We start from the raw sequence: 21,756 nt of genomic DNA on the forward strand, positions 1-21,756 counted from the left end.
TGTGAGACAGATATCTTATTTGGGTCATCTATGAAAAAATATTACATTTTATGCTAAAAATATTACTTTTTATTGTGAATATCGGTAGGGTTGACTCGTCTCACAGATAAAAATTCGTGAGATCGTCTCACAAGAAAGAACTACTCATTTACAAATCTCACTACAATAACTAATTCATTAGTCACAAAAAATTCAACTATTATTATTAAAGTGAGAGTTGACTTCGAGCTCCAAAACCCAACAACGTGCGTACTGATTTGAATTTGATGAAGGATTAACATAATTTCATCAATATGTTTTTTTTTTTTTGGGGAAAGAAAACAGTCAAAAAGCTAAAATTCAATCAACCTCAAACGTGTCCACCATGTAAGCATAATGGTGCATTTTTAGTTAATTTTGAAGTGCAAAAGAATATAAGTCTTTTTGACTTATAAATATATAATGCTAAAAATTCGAGCGATTTATTAATTTATTTTTAATTTTTATTTTGGGTGGGAAAGACTCGAAATTTTTTTCGTATTTGAACGCGACGAAGACTCGACCCTGAATCTCTCGCACATTTGTGAGAATATGATGTCACTGAGCCTAATTGGCTTGAGCAAAAATTCGAGCGATTTGAGAAGCAAATTGATCGAATTTTAGTTGGATAAGAATCGATCGCTTTATAAAAAGGGCTACTTAGTTATTTAACTCTAGATTTTTTTTTAACCGGCCTTGATGTTTTTCGTTTTTTAAAATTCTCCCCAATAAAAATAACATTCTCATATCGTAGTTGAAACCATGTTTGAATCTGAAAAAGTCGATTAATCTGAAAAGGTCAATATAAACATATAATCCCAAATGTGGGACAATGTTGACGAAAATAATGTCTAATGAAATTGTATATCTAAAGCTTCGAGCTAAATATCATTTGATCTAACACCCTATTAGATCATCACAAAAACTCTTGTGAGACGGTCTTACGTACGAGTCAATTTTGTGATACATATATTCTATTTGGGTCACTCATGAAAATTATTACTTTTTATACCAAAGTATTATTTTTTTATCGTAAATATAAACAAAGTTGACTCGTCTCATAAATAAAGATATGTAAGACCGTCTCACAAAAAAACCTACTCTTAAATCATTAATTATCCAAAAATTCGACGGAACATGGATCAAAGAGAGCAAAACATGTCCTGAAAATTGGAAAAAATCTAACATTGACAAGTGTAGAGTTATTATCGGTGGAATAAATTTATGATTATGATACATTTAGAAAATCAATTTATATTTGATACATGGGATAATCAATTTATTGCTGTAACATGGAAATGTCATAGAAAATTTCTAAAATAATATATTAAGGTTCAAATCTGAGGTGACTCAAGTTACGTTGCTTTCCATGTTATAGCAGGACCGAAATGGTGAGAGTTGACTTCAAACTCCAAAGCACGAAGGTATTTAATATCAGTATCTTGGTAAGCTTGGGATTCTTGATTTATGTAAAATTTCGAGAAAATTTGTTTCATTATTTTCATAGAAAAAATTATGGAAATTTCAAAACTATTAAAAATTTGTTGCAGTCAAAAGGGCTATAAGGTGTTAGAAAAGTAATGGAATAGACCATTTGGATTAATCTACACCCTTCACCAATTTGATATTGGAAAATTTAGAACGAAATATCATATTATACTGAAAATTTTGGGGAAATTAAGAAATTTTTGCTAATTATTTTAAAATTAGTTAAAGCGCTTCAAACTATTTATCCTATAAAAATCTGAAATTTCAAGAGATTGGCCTCAATTTAAAAACCACTCACTTTGCTCAAACATACACCACAAAAATCAAAGAAATCTCATTCAAGAAGAAGATGCATTCTGAGATGACCTGATGAGATGACCTGATAAGGCATAAGATAAAATTCTCAACGTTGCTCTTTATTTTTACGCATGTTACACTCAATTACATAAAACATTCTAGCTCTTAAGTATCTCATAAAATTATGCACAAACACTATGAAAGCAAGCGAAAAGACGAAGACGAACTACCACTGCAATCTAATACATCGATTTCATTCAACTTGAGCTTGTGTGATGCATGGAGTTCGAGATGGACAAGCTCACGAGCTCTCCTGAAAGGTTAATACCCTGGACAGTGCTGCTGGATTGGCATGTAATACTGAAGAGGATTCAAGAACATTAGATTTTTCATTACTTATTGATTGGCTTTGGAAGGGCTTGAAAAGTCGAGCTCCACCGGGAGAACCAACAGAGTCATGTTTTATCCCCAATGTTTCCCATATAGAACTTTTTGCCGCTTCCTCTGGGTCATCAATTCTCAACGTTTTCGGAATCCACAGACTCTTTTCAGAACTGCTCTTTTTTTGTGTCTCTGCCTCATTTCCATTTGGCGATTTTAGAAGGTTGTCATCCCTCGAATGTTTCCCCAGAGTAGGGAAATTTGGATCAGTGGAACTTCGAGGTGTGTCGCATCGAATGGCGGTAGGCATTGGTGGAAAAACCCAAGGAACATTCCATGTACTGGGTACAGCACAACCCCAATATGGTAATGTTGTAGAAAAGAATGGCACAGGAAAACTAGCAGGACTGAAAGTAGGTGGAGATATTGGAGAGCTCCAAGGATCAGAGTGCCATGAGAAAGGCCAGGGGGCTCCAGGAAAGCATGGTACTTGTGGAGGAACAGGAGGAAAATTTGAGGTCGATTCTGGCAACACAGATTTACTCCTGTCACCCGTTGAACTTGCAGTACTAGCGAAAGTTCCAACGGAGGGATCATCTTGGTTCAGTTTACTTCCATGAGAAACAGATATATTCACTTCAGCTATGTGGAATCCATTTCTTGTACTGTTAATGATTGACTCATCGGCAATATTCAAAGCTGAGGCCATTGATTCACATAGAGGTGCATCTGAATTAAATGTAAGGACAGTGCTGTCATTGGGGTTCAGAACGGCGGGGTGAATTACATTTGTTATATCCACTTGGGCACTCTGAAGAGCTTCTTGAACAGTTAGATGTCGGAACTGGGACACAGTATTCTTGTTCTTACGGCGGCCAGCACCTACTGGAACATTCCTCATTGTCCCACCAGCTGTCCAGTATCGGTGACAATTCTTGCAGAAATGCCTAGGCTGGTTGACATTGTAGTTATTGAAATAACAGAATTTTGTATCCATGCTATTACATCGTGGGCATGGAAGTATCTTGTCTGGCTTCTTTAAGGTTTTATCCTGTGAATTACCTGACCCACTCTGGTCTTCTTCAGTTTTCGAGGTTTTCATAGCCACAGCACCGTCATCAGCAGAAGGTGTCATCGAGTCATCGGTTATTGGTGGGATCCTGTTAGAATCTCTTAATTCCTCTGACATCAAAGGTTGGCCTAGATCTCCATCTTTCGCTGCATCTTGTTTTGTGTCTGATAGACTCTGCATGCTCATAATGATCATCCATTAGAGAGATGTATGGAATTTTTTTCTTCTAATTCCATATAATAATTTATATTGCAAGAAATACGCCATGAAGCAACTACCATCATGTGTCAACAAGGACGGGTTTGAAACTCGGGCGAGACATTCAATTTAATTGTAATCTTTTTTAAAAACTATAAGTCAAAAGAATGTAATGACTAATGAGCCATTCCCCCCTTCATTTTGTCTCCCCTTCTCCCGAATTGCTAAATCCACCCTTATGTGTCAATCATTTAAGCCAAACAACAAGAATTCCGGGACACATTGACCTTAGACAAGAAGTAAATTGAAACTCCTCAAACCGTATACTGTAGATACAAAAGCAAACTCAAGTTATCTATCCTTGAAGCGAAGAATCACGGGTTAGTCTCGATAAGAATCAATTCAACCATTTGTTACGCAACAATATGAACTATGAAGCATGGAATATTTTCTTGGAACCTTTTAGTTTTCAATCATAGAAGTGATTTCCATGAATAAATCTACAGTAAATGTTCCAGCTCCATTCTTGAAGGTTTATTTTTGGGAAAAAGTGGCTTTTGCAGAGAAATACTGACATCTTCCAAGTACAAATAAAGAAAATCCGGAAGGCCACAAGTAAAATTTCATTTTCAAAGTCCTTAAAACCTATCGCACTATCCTAATCAAGACTCCAGCTCCCTTTTAAGCAATAATAAATCCCTCAACTTCATGGCTCAACCAAATAATTCTTCATACCAAAATCATTAAACTACCTTCACAAACTAAGTTCCAATTTACACATCCTAAAATGGCATCAAGCAAAAGCTTTCACGTCAATCCTAACATTAAAATCATTTTACTTCTACAAACTACAGTATTAAGCTTACCTAAACGAAAGTTTAAGCAGGAACCTACCCTGGAAGTCCACAAAGTCTAGCAAAAGAACCAAAACTAAAACGGACCCATTATATTTCACACAAAATCAAGAAAAGGGTCGTCTTCCAATTCATACCTTGGCTGATTCTTGTCCCTCTGCATCTAAATCCAAGTTCCTATCTTCAAGCATAGAATCAGCAGAACAAGGGGGATCTTGGTGAGAGCCATCCTCTTCAGCAGCAACAAAGGAGTGAGTTGGAACAGGCAAAGACGTTACCGCTGGAAGTGCCGCCGCCTCCGGTAGTTCAATGGTCTTACCAAAAAGTTTTATGCTGGGGTCTTTTTCTACGAACATATTTCCTTATTCCTCTCTTTCTTCTTTTCTTATAATCCAACTACATAATAAAATTCAGCAAAATGAACAGAAAAAGAAAATCAAGTGCAAGGGAATTGGGATTGGGAATTGGGAAATATGACAACACACAATGAGTGCTAGTTTGGGTAACAAAGTAGCTTGTTAAAGAAATACCTAACTAAATCGATTTCTTGATAGTGTGTTAAAAAAATAGCTTCAATAACTAAATATATTTGTGAAAAAAAAAACTTTTTTCTTTTTTTAAAAAGTGAAGTTTTAAAAAATATCCCCAAAAACCATATTTTATTTGACTCTTTTTTTAGAAAAAAAAAACTTTAATTTTATGGTTATCTTGTTTAAATGTTATAAAATTCACAACTTGAAATAAGTGGTGTAGTAGACAAGAATGGATGAAACTGCCATGTCAGCCAAAAATAAATGAATTTTGAGCCACAAGTTATATTGAGATCTTCACCCTCTCTTTCTCTTTTCCCCTTTTTTTTTCTTTCTTTTTGATTCTGTTGTGCTACACTGGACTTTACTCTTTAATCTGATCTGGCCCAGCCCCTTCCTCTTTTCCTTTTTTTAACTCTCTTTTTTGTATTTTCTTTCAAAAAGTGGCCTAACTTTTAGTGTCCTATATTTTCTTTCTTTTTTTACTATTTTTATTATAATATTCCCATTTTTGTGGTTGGCAACGCAAGTTTGTTAAAGTGAAGAAAAAGTTCAAGAAAAGTGTGGCCACGCCATCAATGCGTGTGGAATCAGCGATACAAGATGGTTCATTAATCTTGGTTATACGCCACTTGCAATGAATAATTTGATCCATATTTACCAATACTTTACAAAACCAGAAGTTTTAAATTAATTGACAGCATGATTTTTATTTTTTTCAAATTAGTGTTGTCTACTTTGACTCTGTCTGCAGACATCAGTAAATCTATTTGATGTACATTACCCCATGATCAGAATTTTGTACATTTCAATGAGAGCGAAGAAGTTATTAAAGGAAATTATTTTTAGACAGCATCATTGGCAGGGGCGGAGCTATAAGCTCCATTCTCCGGACTTTACCTCAGGTGGTCCAATTTTTTTTAAAAAAAATATATATGTAAATTTTGTATAATTTTGGAATAATATGATATTAGTCCGTGTAGATCAATTTAAAATATTATAAGATTTTAGAGTTTAAAATTCCAGCCAGGCTCCGCCACTCATTGGTCATAATTTTTTTATTTTTATTTTTGAACTTTTCGTTTTAAAATTGCATTAACAAGAATTATAAACACGTAAATTTAGTTTTACCTTTTTATGATTGAATTTATATATATAATGAGTAATGAAACGAATGAGTTGGGCCCGAATCGTGGTTTGCTTTGGCAAATAGTCACCGTCATCCTATGCTTTTAGGTTTCGTTGTATTTAATATTTTAATAAATGGTAGTTTTGCACTCATTTTGAACCGCATACCAATGATGTGCGTCACAATTTGTGTTTCCTATATGCTTTACATGAACGAGTGAGTATATGACTACCCTACCAATAGCTGGATTTCTAAAAAGTTCTCTTTTCAATTATATCAATAATTTATGTTTAATTATTGTCATGGATCCCTTGGTTCGACGGCAAGAGTGAGGCTCAATATCAAAAATGTTTTGTGTTAGAAAGCTAGCTTTATTGGTTGAATATGTGAAATTTAGGGGGTAAAAAACATCAACTTTGAATCCCACATAAGTTTTATTTGTTTGAGCTTGTTTGCCTATTATGCAAGTTTTACCTGGTGCATGTGTGATTAATTAATTTACAGGTCACCTGAAAGATATTATCTTTAAGTTCTTCNACAAAAGTGTAATATTAGTTTCATATAAAAGTTTGAAAAAAATTGGTGTCTTTCTTAAATAATTATTATCATATTCTCAACCTTAATAAAATAAAATAGATATCATGATCCTCCAGACAGGATACAAAATGTTCTAAAAAAAACTACTCTAATTTACCATTTGATAAGTACGGAAGATAATTAAAATTGAAAGCAGAATATAGCCCATGTTGCGATTGTCCACATTCTAGGCCCAACCAAATGACGTCTAATATAATTGGACTAGAGAATTTTCCTTGAAAAATTATTTTAAATTTAATTTTATAAGAACTATAGATTTTATTTAACTTCTTAAAATCCATCTCTCGTACTTTCATTCACACAAAAATAAATTTTTTTATGATTTGAGTCGGGTCATACATTTGTCTTACAAAATTGATTAATGAAATTGTCTCATGAGAATTTTCTGTGAATATATTAATTATCTCGACCAGTATCAAACACAACTTTAGCATTCAACTATTAAATGTAACTCTTGCTCCATTCACAAAACACTAGAATATGAATAGCCCTAAAAGATGAAAATTTGTCCCAAAGAAACATGATGCTAAATAATTTATAACCGAGCGATTGAAATATCTACTATGCCAAAAAAAAAAAGGCAATATCATGTACAGGCAAGAAATCTCGTTAATAAAAAGAAGTCAATTTCGAATCTCCAACTCAAGACAGTTAAATCTTTTTCTTGTAGGGATATACTCCGAATATAATTATCGACTCATCTGTTATTAACATGTTGCACATGATTGTACAAGCGGCGTAAATAATCTACTCCGGCTGATCAAATTTCAAAGGAAGAAGTCTTAACGAATCCGTGATAAAATGATACTCATAATGTGTACCAAAACGATCTTTCTGCTATATTAAGATTGAGACTTGAAACTTGGACATAATTCAACGTAAATAATAGCTCAAAAGATGATTGTCCAAATCCATATATACAACTCTCATGGATTTTATTCAACTAATGGGGAATAACTAACCTTCTACAACAATAACTATGTCAATAATAAGGCTGATATCTTAATGTGAACTTGTAGGCTAGTAAACCATGCCTAGATAGTCTGTGTATGCGTGCACACACACACGTTTAAAGCTACCAGTCCAAGGATCCATGGCTAATCTGTGATTGATATTACACTTCATGAATTACATCGATTATTTTGGTCTCAATTCAAATTTTAGTTTTAACTGTCAAATATCAAACCAGATCAACATCCAAACAGTTCGATTTATTTTGCACTCAACTGAGCAACTCAAATGATCTCTCTCCCCATAACTGATTGACCAAAACTGTTGGATTTTAATTCTCCATTTTCATGGAAATGGAATCCATTTTATATGAACTATGCACAACGGCCCACAAAATCTAATAAAAAAGAATCTTGTGGTTTTAGTGTGTCTAATTTATGAGCCATTCGCTTCATCATATTGTGATAAGTAAACGACAATTAAAAAATATAATATAAATATAAACGAACCGAATCGAGTCGAATATCAATAAAGCTTTAATGTTCGAATTTGATTCAAATTAATTACATTCGAGCTCGACTTGAAACTCAAATCTTTTTAATTTTATCGCTCGAGTTCGGTTCAAGTTTGAATTTGACGCAAAATCTTTGAATTTATTAGTAAGATATTCAAAATATTGTTCGAATAATAAAAATCGAAAATAAAAGTTCGAAAGCTCGAGACATCCAAATATTAAAATATATATATTTACTATATAATAATTATATTATATTAATCATATATTAAAATCTATTTATAAACTATCGAATGAAATAATTTAAATTAAAATTCCATTTGAAAAAAATACTAACATATTTGAGTTTATTTGAGTACCAACATTGGTAGTCATTTGTTGACCTAAATGCAACACACGGCAGAATAGAAGGTACGAGACAGTAATGACATCTAATTGACTTCATTGCCTCTCGTCTCTGCTTCTCACAATCACCAGCCGGTTGAGATTTTCTTGTCCTCTTGCCTTTGGATCTCGATTTTTTTTTTATCTCTATCATCTGTAGTTAGATTTTTTTTATCCTTGATCATATCGATGTAGCGAACTGTGGGACGATTTTGAGTTGTTTCATGAATAACACCGACGAATTACGATCTTGTCGTGCGTTGAAAACCAAATATCTCTCCGATTCTTGAAGTGGGTTGATCTGAAACATACTGTTTTGTTGTGGGTCTGATTCAAAAATTGATCTTGATTGGTTGGTTCTTGAGAAAGAGTCGATCTTGGGCTGGATTCGGTGTAATCACAATCCAAATGGTCTTTTTTCAAAGCTCGATTTCGGTTGAGCAGCATATAGAGATGGCCAAATCCGTGAACTCAACCGACACTTGCTTGAAACTTCGGCAAATTAATCAGTTCCACAAGAACAAAAGGATATCGAACTCTCCGAATCAATTGAACATCCCGGCTTGTGAGCAATCTCGTTCTGCTATAATTGATGTTGTAATCTTGATTGCTGTTGTAGGCGCTTGTGGATTCTTGCTCTATCCTTACGCTGAGATTTTGGCGCGTAAAAGTATTGAACTTGGCGAAGAAGTTGTAGATGTTGTAACTGAGGAGATCGTTCATTCCCCTTTGTTATTTGGGTTCTTAGGACTTAGCATTTTGTTCTCAGCAATGGCACTTGTGGGGATCATGGTGTGTACAGATAGGAGATGTGGTAAACATGGCTGTCATGGTCTGCATAATGCCCCCGAATTCGATATTCAAATAGAGACGGAGGATTGCCTCAAGAAACCTGATTATCTAGAAAAGGCTGCGTTTAATAGGGGACTGTTTGAATTGCATCGTGATCACCATAGAGAACTGGAGGCAGAGCTAAAGAAGATGGCTCCACCTAATGGGAAGGCGGTTCTTGTATTTCGAGCAAGGTGTGGGTGTCCTGTCGGCAGAATGGAGGTTCCGGGACCGAGGAAATCTCGAAAGGTAAAGAAATAGTGTCAATAGACTCGTTAGGATTATGTTCAATAACGAAGTGGCTATAGCGATGAGAGATATTAGGTTAGTCTCCATTGAACAATATACATTTGAATAAGCTCATTAAAACCTATTGGAATAAGTTTTCTGAACAATATAATATACAAACTGGTTATTTGAAGGTTACCTGTAACATTCTAAAACTATATTCTGTGATATTTAATAGTTCAAATTTGTTTATCTTTACCCTTAATGGCTTTGCATTTTGATGATTTTTGAAATGTGAAACAAAGATCTAATTTTTCTGTTTATTATCATTCGAGTCTTACTTCATGTTCCACTCGTGTGAGTGCAAACCTTTGTTTTTTTTATGTCTCAGGACATCAAATCTTTAATTCAAAAGTGAGTTTCATCTATCTACAGGACAAATAAGTACAGCCTCAAGTTTCTAAAATACAAAGTCTAAAATATTCACAAAAAAATTTTGAGATGAACCCGAAGCAAGATTGGTGGATTCTTTTATTGGTTTTTGCTGTAGATCGTGTCAAGTAGTGCCTACAAATGTACAACCGCTTATCTGAAAAGATTGGATTTCCAACCTCTTAAATTTTTGGACAAGGAAACAGGATTGCAGATAGACTTACATAGATGCACCTTAGCACTTTGATAGACATAATCTAGATACATGAGTGGAGTAGTGCACCAACAAATGAATTCAAAGGAGCCATAAAGTAAAATAAATGATCTCCGTTTGATGTGCATCAATCCACGCTTTCAGTACCTGTAGGGGAAGGCTTAGTGCTTGGTGGCTGGGAGCTATATGAGCAGTTATGTCCAGCACAGCTCCATGAGAAGAAGGTGGTTTTATGGGGTCCTTAGATGCAGCTTACATAGCAATGGCTCGATGCCACTGGCCAAGCGATCTAGGTGGGAATAGTAAAAGAGAGAGGGAAGCACCGGGGTAGAGAGGTATTATTGGGTCACGGAAGAGGCAATATCCACGTTAGGTAACCCCTACCTTTCTGCCATGTTTTTGGATTTATATTTTGTTTATACACATTGAACAGAGACATTTGTATGTCTGTTTCAATACCGTGCTCTTATTTTGTTCGAGCCATCCGATTTGGTCTTTTGAATTCTTTGTTGCCGTGAGGAACAAAGTAGCAAATACACTCAATACCTCCACTTAAGTCGTATTTTCTTCTTGTTCTTGTTCCTAAATCTTCCCTGGGTTCCCAATGTTTGGCGCCAAGCAAAAACATTCATAATTTTCTCTACTGAACCTTACATTCAAACGGGTCTTTATCTTTTGAATTCTTTGTTGCTGTGAGGAACAAAGTAGCCAATACAATCAATACCTCCATTTAAGTCGTATTTGCTTTTTGTTCTCGTTCCTAAATCTTCCCTGGGTTCCCAATTTTTGGCGCCAGGCAAAACATTCTTAATTTTCTCTACTGAACCTTACATTCAAACGGGTCTTTATCTGGTTAAGAAAGAGAGGACAAAATCCCAGAAATGATTTCTTGGGAAAAGAAAATGCTCCGACCCTTGAACGCAAGTTTCCGGGAGTCCAAAGAAAATGACAGAAAACTGAACTTTTCGTTCAATCACTAATGGGATTTCCAGTTTGTACGTATTACTGGTTGTTTTTATCAAGTTGACGTAACCTAATTGCACAAGTATTCCAAGTATTTAATCAAAGTTATCGTATAACGGATTTTGGGAGGAAAAAGAAACAACTAAGGTATTCCTCGATCGATTCGGTTTTTGGTTTTATTTCGGTTTTTTTGTTTTTCGAAATGTAAATCTGATATTCGAATCATTTTTTTCGATTCGATTTTCTATCAAATCGGTTCGATTATTTCGATCGATTAAATTTGTTTTGATATCATTATTTAAATTAATAATATAAATATATTGTGAAATATAATATGTTATTTTTTTATATAATTTTTTAGTAAAAAATCTCAATAAATAAAATAAACATCAGTCAATTAAAAATTATTTTTCATTCACTAAATATCATTTAAAAAATATATAATATAAGTAAAAATATAATTTAATGAAATTTTAATTTTTTCGATCGGTTCGATTTTGACATATTTAATCTAAAATCAATCCAAATAAACTTCATATTTAACATTTATATCTGAATTACAAAATTCGACTTTCGGTTCACTATTTAATTTTTTCGATTTAGACAATTTTATATGAAGTTTGAATACGCAATACAAGCTCTTCTTTTTATCCTACCCAATCATTCACATCAAACTTAAGTTGGCAGTCCATTCATGCCAAATCAAATACTCTTCCACATTGTCACGCCTGTAAAAATCATCAAAAATCATCTTTTTTTCGTAATCGCTCGAAAAAAATCCGTCTTTCTTCTGAATGTAAATACAAACCAAAAATGTAATCGTATTCAAATTTTTTTTTTGGACAGGCAACATTCATTGATATCACAAAGGTAGGAATATCCCTTTGCTTTGCAATAGATATGGATGAAATTTTTATTGAATCCAATCAAAATGAGTTATTCATACGAAAAAACTACTTCACTATAACAAACGTTCAATTATCTCATGCAAAGCGGTGTAAGTCCCGAAAACTAGAATTACACAACCTACCAACACAATTACCCATATCAACATCATCTCAAACCCAAATCTCCGATAACTTCCAGAAATCTTCAAGAAGCAAACACACGGTAGTATAATTGAGGCCGAAACACTCAAAAATGCGCCAACGAGTGACATGAGATATCCGAAAAAAGGGATGGCCACGGCCACTATGATCGTGCTAAGTACCAATCCGGTTCTAATCAAGATGCTAAGCCCTCTATTAGGGCATGATGTGAGACGATTTTCAAGTGCACTTATGACTGGCTTTAGCATCAAAGCATACTTGGCAAATGGATTCACAAGCGTGGTGTAAATTGCTACTTTCGAGCTGGTTTTACTTGTCGGAAGATTTAACGTTACTTGAGAGGCCACTTTTGAACCGAACATCAGATACCCCAGAACTGCCATAAATGCGTAACTAGTTGTTGTAACAAGAAAGCAAACGAGCATGACCTGAGATCGAAGTCACAATTTCACAATCAGAACTAACGAAATAGGAAACTCAAGTAATCATAACTGAAATCTTGTTTACTTTGTAGTACCTTAGAGAATTTCTTTTGGTCTTTCATCGAATTATATAATATTGGGAAGACTGGATGAGCACAATAACAGAAGGCGTACAGACTCAAAGCAATGGGAAATCCTTTCAAATTTACAAATGTTCCCTTTCCACGAAATCCAATTCCATCAAACACAGCAGCCCATAGAACTGAGCCAATAAGCACAAATGAAGCCATTACTCCTGTAGCAGATATATAGGATAGAATGCTCATATTGTTTAACCAAACCGTGGGAAGTATAAGGAAGCCTATTATGACAATAAAGCTTTTTCTTCCTCCCAAAACTAGCCCGCCGATGTTGTATTCAATGTCTGGAAATAAGTCATACAAATTATCTCCCTCTAATATCAAAAAACCTGTTGCCACCAAGTAGAGCTCAATGTTTGTGGCTATGGATACGATTGCTCGTCCTTTAGACCCGAACGCCCGGCCACCGATATCGGAATAGCTTCTTAAGTTTTTATCCATGTCCAAGCATCTTTGAATCAACAAAGCGGTATAGTAAGCTGAGGCCGCTACGAGGAAGAAAAATATCAAACTCAACCAGCCCCCCGACGATACGGCATGAGGAAGTGATAATATTCCGACACCTGAGAAACCAAAAGTAAAGTAGCAATTCACTATCCGTGTGACCATTTCAATTCAATGCACTCAAAGCGTAACAACTCCTCTACTTATCCAAAATATGGCAGTGTGGTTTTATTTCTTTCTTCTTGGAAAAACTTTGTAGAAAAGTTCCCAAAAAAAGATCTCGTGAGATTTAAAGCACGTTCATAATTGTCTAATGAACAATCTGTTAAGATGTGGGAATCCTATCCCTAGAACAATCATCTCTCTTGAACTAGCTTGTTTTGGGGTCGAGTTAGATGTTCATTCTTTAACGTGAGGTAAGTGTTAGTTGTTCTACATCGGTTGAATAATATCCCTGAGAATTTCATATATGGATGGTCTTGTACAATCTTCCCCACCAGATGTTGGACGTGAGTGGGTGTGTTAGTTTGTGCTACATCGATCGGATAAAATCTTTGGGAGTTGTATAAATGAACATAGACAATTCTCCCCTCTTAACCTAATTTTTGGGTTGAGTTAAGTCTAAATCAGAGTCTTTAACACAATCGATTCTGATGTATGTCAAAGAATGTAGAATATTATTTGTTAAATATGATCAAATTAATACAAGCAAGAAATTTTATTTATAGAATGTCTAAATAAATATGATATTATACTACACTATTCTCGAAAAATTATGTCAGTAGATTAATTAATATGATGACATTGACAAGCACAGAAACTGACGATGATAAATTTTGTATAGAAATGATTGTAAATGAAATGAACAGTTTGTTCTAGTCTATAGAAAGCAAAATGAATATGATTTTTATTCTCTAGACAAAAATGTATACATATTCACCATGATATTTTCGCTATCCCAAATTTCAATTCAAAACGAGGTTAAAACCTCGTTGTAACGATCTCTCCCAGAAAAAAATCATCTGTATATCCGAGAAAATTTAATAATATATTCGATATATAGGAGACATTATTTGGCAGACAATGTTCTCAAAGAGAAGTAAAAAGACCAGAAACTACGTGTAAAACTTTGATTCCGCCACCCAGAAATTCAGTAAAAAGAGGAATTCGTGATTCTCGCTTTCCTCGGTCAAAGCTTGGATCCAGGCGCAACCCACAAACAAACAGAAGAAAGAGATCGACGGGGTATGCTAGTGGCAAAAATACCTGCTAAAGCATTAACGCTATTGAAGCAGGTGTTGAAGAAAGACGTAGTGCCTGAAACGAAGCCATGATCGTCGTCCTTACAGTCGACTATCCCGTCTCCGTCTCTGTGTCCGACCAGGAGCGGCACGATGATAGCTCCATCGCCGTTGTCTACGCCGGCTTTCATGGGATTTCTGAAAGATTTTATGGAGCGTGTCTGGACTCTGGAGAGAGGTCTAGATTTGTGTGCTGCGAGTGCAGCTTATTATATCCAGGGCTTAGCCGGTGGCATACGGCTCCTGAGATATTGTCTAGGGTTCTGCTTTCTAATTTTTTATAGTATTTATTTATGATAAAAACTTAAGTGAGACGGTCTTAATGATCATATTTTTTGAGACGTATCTTATATTTGGGTCATTATAAAAAAATATTACTTTTTATGCTAAGAATATTATTTTTTATTGTGAATATCGGTAGGATTGACCCGTCTCACAGATAAAGATTCGTGAGACCGTCTCACAAGAGACATACTCTTAATTTATTATTTCGAAATAATAAATTTATATTATTATAAACATAAAATAAATAAGTTGGTACATGATATAATTGAGTGTTGAAAAAAAAATCTCGTTTCAAAATTTTGATCTTGACGTTAGGTGAAGTAAACAATTTTTAAATTTAAAGAGTGTCTAAATTTTCATTGTTGGAAGAAAAAAATGGAGATAAATACGGCCAACTCACATTCTACGTGTTTTTGGAGATTCAATATCCGACTTTTCTACTTTTATTAATCTTTTCAGTTGATATCGTTCAAGTTTTTTAATGAAAATAAACATATAAATTATCAAGTCCATATCAATCTATAAGCTGTCAGACGGGCCCGTCCATAATCGGCTGGGATGGTCCACCAAAAACCCTTAATTTTGGCAGACTTGGAAATCTTCATCCATACAAATCATACAAATCAAGGTACGTTGTCGATCAGGCGAAGCTCACCAAAAAAAAAAATCTATATATATAAATCCCTACAATCAATTGAATTTATCATTTCATTAACAAATTTCTAAGAAATCACAATAAAATTCATAATTTTTGCTTTCATATTTGTACATATTAGCCAAAACAATTGACACAAAAAATGCACAACTTTTATTTAAAAAAAAATACATATATTACCATAATGAACAAAAATTCAAGTTTTTTATCCGCTTATCAACCCACAGACCAACCTGAGCCAACGCTATCTAGACTCACAACCTGCTCTGACAGGCCCATTTATGTTCGTTTTTAAATGGGTTTGTAAAACTTCAACTCAACCTACTTAAATTGTTTGGAGGGACGGGTCAGCGTGACGAGCTCAACCCAAATTTACGGAAATACTCTTAAAATTTAGAAAATAATATGTTTCTGTTCACTCAATCAATGATAATTATTTGGAAAGTCCGATGGAGGCTTGTTTACTGTCTCGTCAAATGAGCAGCCATTTGTATAATGAAAATATACATGACCTTACCAAAAAAAACGATGTTTACATCATAGGTGCAAGTGTCAAACTCGAGCGACATTTTATTCGTGTTTTAGACGACTGAATCGACTTAAAACAAATTTAAAATAATACAATACACTTCTTGATGAATTTAATGATCCACTACAATCGTGGACCTCAAAGTATTTATAGTATATTAAAAGAGTTTATCTATACAGCTTATACGAGTTTACATATAAAATAAATGTTATAATTAGATAAATCGTAATATATTATTAAAATAAAAATTATTATTTTTATATAAGAATCAATAAAACCCATACCACAAGTTGGCTTATGAGCACCTACTTTGACGCATACAACCCAAAAAGCATACAACCCAAAAAACACTAATATAAAGTAAACACAAAACAATATTAGTTTGACAACAATTGTACAAACGAATGTCCTTACAAAAGTTCTCCATCTTTTTTCCCTTAAAACAATAATATAACGTTACAAAGTTCACGAGTTTTTAATATTTAATCATTTACCTACAAGGGTAAAATCTCAATTAAATATAGTATTTGGTTTATTAGGAGAAAAAATCCACGTACAAACATTGATTACAAATAAAAGTTTTTTGTGTCGGATTTAGAATTATATCGCCATCACTTCACCCAATCTAGGCTAGAAAACATATAAATTGATGAAATAGAAGTTAAACCGTACATTTGTCAAAATGGATGAGTCTTCCGCAACTTAGACTGTTGGGAAAATCTCAACATTAATAAATCATTTCGTCTTCTCTATAGTCTTTCATTTTCTTCATCAATAATTTCTAATATATTTGATCTCTTTCACCCTCACCGGATAAATTTATCTCATATAAAATGCATAAAAATAGAAATATATAAAATCTAAAATCACAACAAAGATAGTTTAATTGAAATTTTATTTTTAAAAATAAATGGGAAAACCAATCCGTCCCAACCCATAACCCAAACGGAGTAACCATTTTGATCCACATTTTGATCACTAACGAGTTCCAAAAATCATAACTCAGCTCACCTTTAAATCTACGGCGGGCGGGTTTGACTAAATTACTTGCTTTATTTGAGAGGGTGATTTGATTATTATTATTAATTTAATAAATAGGGGATGTGAGATAATTAATTTGGTCGTCGAATGTCGACTTGTTGAGTCATGATTGGAAGAGACTTTTGACTTGGCTGATAGAATTGCCAAGGAATATGCTTGTTAGAAGGTCAATTATATATGATCCCGAATCCTCATGTCTAATTATTTTCATCATCTTTAGTATACAACTTCTACGAACAGCTCGCAATACTGCGTCTGTTTGTAGAGAAAATAAAGTTGTCAAGCAAAAGATTATTCCGGACCTAGGTTGAAACATATTTTATTTTGAAATTATCCTCTAATTGTGTGTGTTTTTTTAAAAAAATTTATATCAATTAATTTAAAAAAGAGTAGATCTTTTGTGAGAGTTTGTTCATAATCTCTACATGAGTAATATCTTTATCCACTCATCACATGACACGTGTGCTGAGTAGATATATCCTAACTACTCATTCAACCACACATATGTATTGCTCTTATCCACTCAATACACATGTCATGTGGTGATGTGCTCTCACGGATAAACATATTTTATTTCGAAATTATCTTCTAATTGTGTTTTTTTGTGAAACCGTTTTATAAGAGTTTTTGTGTTTAAACAATATATACACTTACAAGTTATAGATTTGATATTATTTTTATATCTCCATCCTAAATATAAAGATTTCATTTCATTTTTAATATATCTCAAATATTTATTCTAATCTTTAAGTATTATTTTTTCTATTTTTTTTTACCAATATGTCATATCATTAATTACATGACTACCTCCGACATTTCTTGTCATATCAAAAGACTTGGTAAAATAGAAATTTCCTTCCTAAAATTTACTTCTCAGGTACCGTTTGATTCAAGTACTTCTAAGTACTAATATAAATAGTCCTATCATATCACTTGTTTTGTACAAATATTATTTATCTCGATCAATCAAATTATTAATTATTTATTTCACATCAATCAAATTCGTAATAATTTATCTCAAATCAATAATATAAAATTACGATATTACTCTTAATAAATAATATTATTAATATTCTATTAATATTTTCAACAAAGACAAAATGATAATATCATATTATCTCAAATTTAATCAATCAAATCAATTAAATCAAACACTATATTAACTATTATTTTCTATTTATTTTATTATTACAAAATATTATTTATTCTCATATTATATATCTCATATCATAAACCAAACGGTACCTAAATAATTTTCTTATTATTTGTGTGAAAATATATACACACGTCTATATATATTTGTCAGGAAATGCTGAGCAGAACTGGCAAACAAATTTGTTGATATGCGTGCATGGCCTCGTCACTCCAAGCCAACCTGCATGAATATTAATTACAGCACTCTTCATCACTTAATGGACCAATATTTATAAATTTTTATATCAACGTTCTTTTATTTTATTAATAAATGCCCGCCCTACCACATGAGATGTGGAATCTGAATTTAGTAAACGAAATAATATATATAATATATTATTGAACCAAACTTCTAGATGGATTTGAATTTCTGCTTTGGGATAAGCATAATATTGTACATTTGTAATCTCAATTCATTTCAAATTCAATATGAGGGCCAGCTATGTTGTATCCCTCACACAAATGCAAAACCTACTTTCTTCACATCTATGACTAATAAGGAAGTAAAGGATTGATAACATGAAAAGAGCTTCTTACACTTCAAAGAACCGATGCACTTATGTCGCGTTCGTACGCTTGTACACAAATCAAGCCTTTTTCAGTTCAAATCGGGCCTATGATTTGCACCCCCTGCACCGTCGTGCGCGAGCGAGAACCTCTTGAACAATAATTGTTACACTCCCATAAAGTGCAACACAATATAAACTTATATATACCACTTTATTTTTCCGATGTGAGACAAACCCACCTATCCAAATTTACATTCACTCACATGGAAAGCCCATAAACCTCACAACCCAATACCTTTATTAATCCAACCTACATAATTGAAGATCAATTAGATTTATGGTAGACAAGTTCATCTCACAAACATTTGAACCGGACATACAGTCGGACTCTTTAACTGAAGATCAAGACCGTGGATAAGTAGCCTGTAAGGAAGCATACAACACTTCAATTTTAATGATACGCGAGGCTAGAACAATTCGAAAAGATGGACTCTAGCTACTGTTAGGTTTGATTATTTAATAGAGTGGGGTCTACATATTAAATAAAATAATAAAAAAAACTCTCATCCCACATCGAAAACATTGCAAAATTGAGTTTAGGAATTAGTTATAAATAGAACTCAATTCCTTCAGTTATTGTATCCCAAAATCAAAAGCTTTTCAGCTTTGATAAAAAGAGAGTGCATATAAAAAAAAAGTGTATTTTTTTATTGAGTGCGGGAATTCTCTTGTGTGAGTTAGAGAAATTATTTTCTCGGTATACTCGGGTTGGGAGTGTAGGAAATATTGAGTGTATTGGTGTATACACTTTTTGTAATATTTCTTCTGGTTATAAAAGTTGCAGTGCTCCGTGAACGTAGCCTATATTGGGTGAACCACGTAAATATTGGTGTTCTTGTTGGTTATTTTATTCCGTATTTTTTGGGTACTATTATCATCGTGGTCGGCATGGCTTTGGGGGTGTAATTCCCCAACAACTGGTATCAGAGCCTTGTTGTGAAAATTCTTAAGAATTATGAGTATGCTCTGTGGCTGCAGCTTTGTCTGATCTTCCACATCAGAAAAGATTTTTTAGATTTTTTGCTAAGGCTAGAGAAGTGATGGCCGGAGATGATGGATCGGGACCGAGTATCAACAAGTTCGACGGTACAGATTTTACGTTCTGGCGACTACAAATTATTGATTATTTGTATAGCAAGAAGTTGCATCAACCTCTATCTGGAAAGAAGCCGGAAAAGATAGAAGATGATGATTGGAAACTTCTTGACCGACAAGTGTTAGGTGTAATACGATTGATCCTAACGAAGGACGTGGCACATACCGTGATGGAGGCAAAAACAACGGAGGAGATGATGTCCATTTTGTCGGACATGTACGAAAAGCCACCGGCAAATAATAAAGTACATCTCATGAAGAAGTTATTTAACTTGAAGATGAGAGAAGATGTATCGGTGGCTAAACACATCAATGAATTCAACACGATTGTTTCACAGCTGACATCGGTTGAAATTAAATTTGATGATGAGATTCGGGCACTTATTCTTTTGGCGTCTTTACCAGACAATTGGGAACCGATGCGGGCAGCGGTTAGCAACTCTGTTGGAAAAAGAAAGCTACAATTCAATGATGTCAGAGATCAAATTCTTGCTGAAGAAGTTCGCATGATGGATTCAGGTAAAGGAACATCATCAAGTTCTGCTCTAAATCTCGAGAATAGAGAAAGGGGCAGGAGTGGCGAAAAGAGTTTTAACCAATGGCATGGTAAATCCAAGTCGAGAAACGGAAAAGACAAAAGCAATTTTGAAAAGAATGTGAAATGCTGTAGCTGTGGTGAGACTGGTCACTTGAAAAAGAATTGCAGATCAACAAAGAACGACGCTAATGTTGTTACTGAGGAGGTACATGATGCTCTATTACTATCCATGGAAAGCCCAGTTGATTCTTAGGTTATGGACTCGTGAGCTTCGTTTCATACCACTGGTAATCGTGATGTATTCGATAATTACATTGCGGGAGATTACGGAAAATTTTTCCTGACTGATGGAAAACCTTTGGAAATAATTGGTATGGGTGATATCCGGATGAAGATGAGAAATGGATCTGTCTGGAAAATCAACAAAGTAAGGCAAGTACCAGAGTTGACACACAATCTGATTTCAGTAGGACAGCTTGATGACGAAGGTCATAAGGTGACCTTTGGTGATGGTTCCTGGAAAGTGAAAAAGGGAGCCATGATTGTTGATTGAGTAAAAAAAACTGGAACACTTTATATGACTTCCAGTTTGAGAAATAAATTAGTGGGTGTGGATGCTGGAGCTAATCCAAGTCTATGGCATAGTAGGCTTGGGGATACGAGTGAAAAGAGAATGAAGATGCTTGTTTCAAATGGAAAGCTACCGGAATTAAAGATCATTGAACACAAGCTGTGTGAAGCTGTATTTTTTGGAAAGCAGAAAAAGGTGAGCTTTTCAAAAAAAAAAAAAGAGGTTAGAGAACCGAAATCAGCGGATTTGGAGCTGGCACATACTGATGTATGTGGACCATCTCCTGTGACATCCCTTGGAGATCACTCAAAATATTATGGCACTACTGTTGACGATTCGAGCAGGAAATTTTGGGTTTATTTTGTGAAAATAAATCGGATGTTTATGAGACTTTTAAAAAGTGGGAGTTAGCCATGAAAGATGTGATGGATTCACTGTCATCCAATCACATGTGGGAGTTGTCAGAACTTCCTGAAGGTAAAAAGGTTTTACATAGCAAGTTGGAGTACCGGTTAGAACATGACGGTAGCAAGCGGTACAAAGAAATCCTTGGTGTAAAAGGTGAAAAAAAAATCATTGGTTACACTGATATTTTCTCTCTGGTGGTAAAGTTAACTACTATCAGGACTGTACTTGGATTGATGGTAAAAGAAGATTTACATTTTCAACAGTTAGATGTAAAGACGATGTTTCTTCGTGGTAAGCTAGATAAAGAAATGAATCAATCACAGGGATTTGAAGTACGAGGGAAAGAGAAAATGGTGTGCAAATTTCAGAAGAGCTTGTATGGTCTCAAACAAGCTCCAAGACAGTGGTACAAGAAGTTTGATGGTGTAATGAAT

General features: G+C 34.1%; 3 protein-coding genes across 6 annotated transcripts; 1 reads left to right on the forward strand and 2 right to left on the reverse strand.

Moving 5' to 3' along the window:
- Positions 1–1,895: 1,895 nt before the first annotated feature.
- LOC140967727 (cyclic dof factor 2-like) lies at positions 1,896–4,876 on the reverse strand. Its single transcript, XM_073428446.1, has 2 exons — positions 4,446–4,876; positions 1,896–3,430 (listed from the first exon to the last, which is right to left on the reverse strand). The coding sequence occupies exons 1-2, from the start codon at positions 4,662–4,664 to the stop codon at positions 2,105–2,107; spliced, it is 1,545 nt and encodes a 514-aa protein (XP_073284547.1). The 5' UTR covers positions 4,665–4,876; the 3' UTR covers positions 1,896–2,104.
- Positions 4,877–8,417: 3,541 nt separating this feature from the next.
- LOC140967726 (uncharacterized) lies at positions 8,418–10,762 on the forward strand. Of its 4 annotated transcripts, none has more exons than XM_073428444.1 (2): positions 8,418–9,493; positions 10,263–10,762. In XM_073428444.1, the coding sequence occupies exons 1-2, from the start codon at positions 8,822–8,824 to the stop codon at positions 10,269–10,271; spliced, it is 681 nt and encodes a 226-aa protein (XP_073284545.1). In that variant the 5' UTR covers positions 8,418–8,821; the 3' UTR covers positions 10,272–10,762. The 4 variants fall into 4 exon arrangements, with proteins under 4 accessions (XP_073284545.1, XP_073284543.1, XP_073284544.1 ...); XM_073428442.1 differs by lacking the exon at positions 10,263–10,762 and adding an exon at positions 10,111–10,243; XM_073428443.1 differs by lacking the exon at positions 10,263–10,762 and adding an exon at positions 9,908–10,104.
- Positions 10,763–11,942: 1,180 nt separating this feature from the next.
- LOC140967725 (amino acid transporter AVT1I-like) lies at positions 11,943–14,686 on the reverse strand. The gene is made up of 3 exons (XM_073428440.1): positions 14,403–14,686; positions 12,648–13,255; positions 11,943–12,558 (listed from the first exon to the last, which is right to left on the reverse strand). Exons 1-3 carry the CDS (start codon positions 14,566–14,568, stop codon positions 12,043–12,045), a joined length of 1,290 nt encoding a protein of 429 aa, XP_073284541.1. The 5' UTR covers positions 14,569–14,686; the 3' UTR covers positions 11,943–12,042.
- Between the last annotated feature and the right edge of the window lie 7,070 nt (positions 14,687–21,756).

The sequence above is a fragment of the Primulina huaijiensis genome, unplaced genomic scaffold (genome assembly GCF_012295235.1).
Source record: "Primulina huaijiensis isolate GDHJ02 unplaced genomic scaffold, ASM1229523v2 scaffold27005, whole genome shotgun sequence".
In the NCBI taxonomy this organism is placed as follows: Eukaryota; Viridiplantae; Streptophyta; class Magnoliopsida; order Lamiales; family Gesneriaceae; genus Primulina; species Primulina huaijiensis.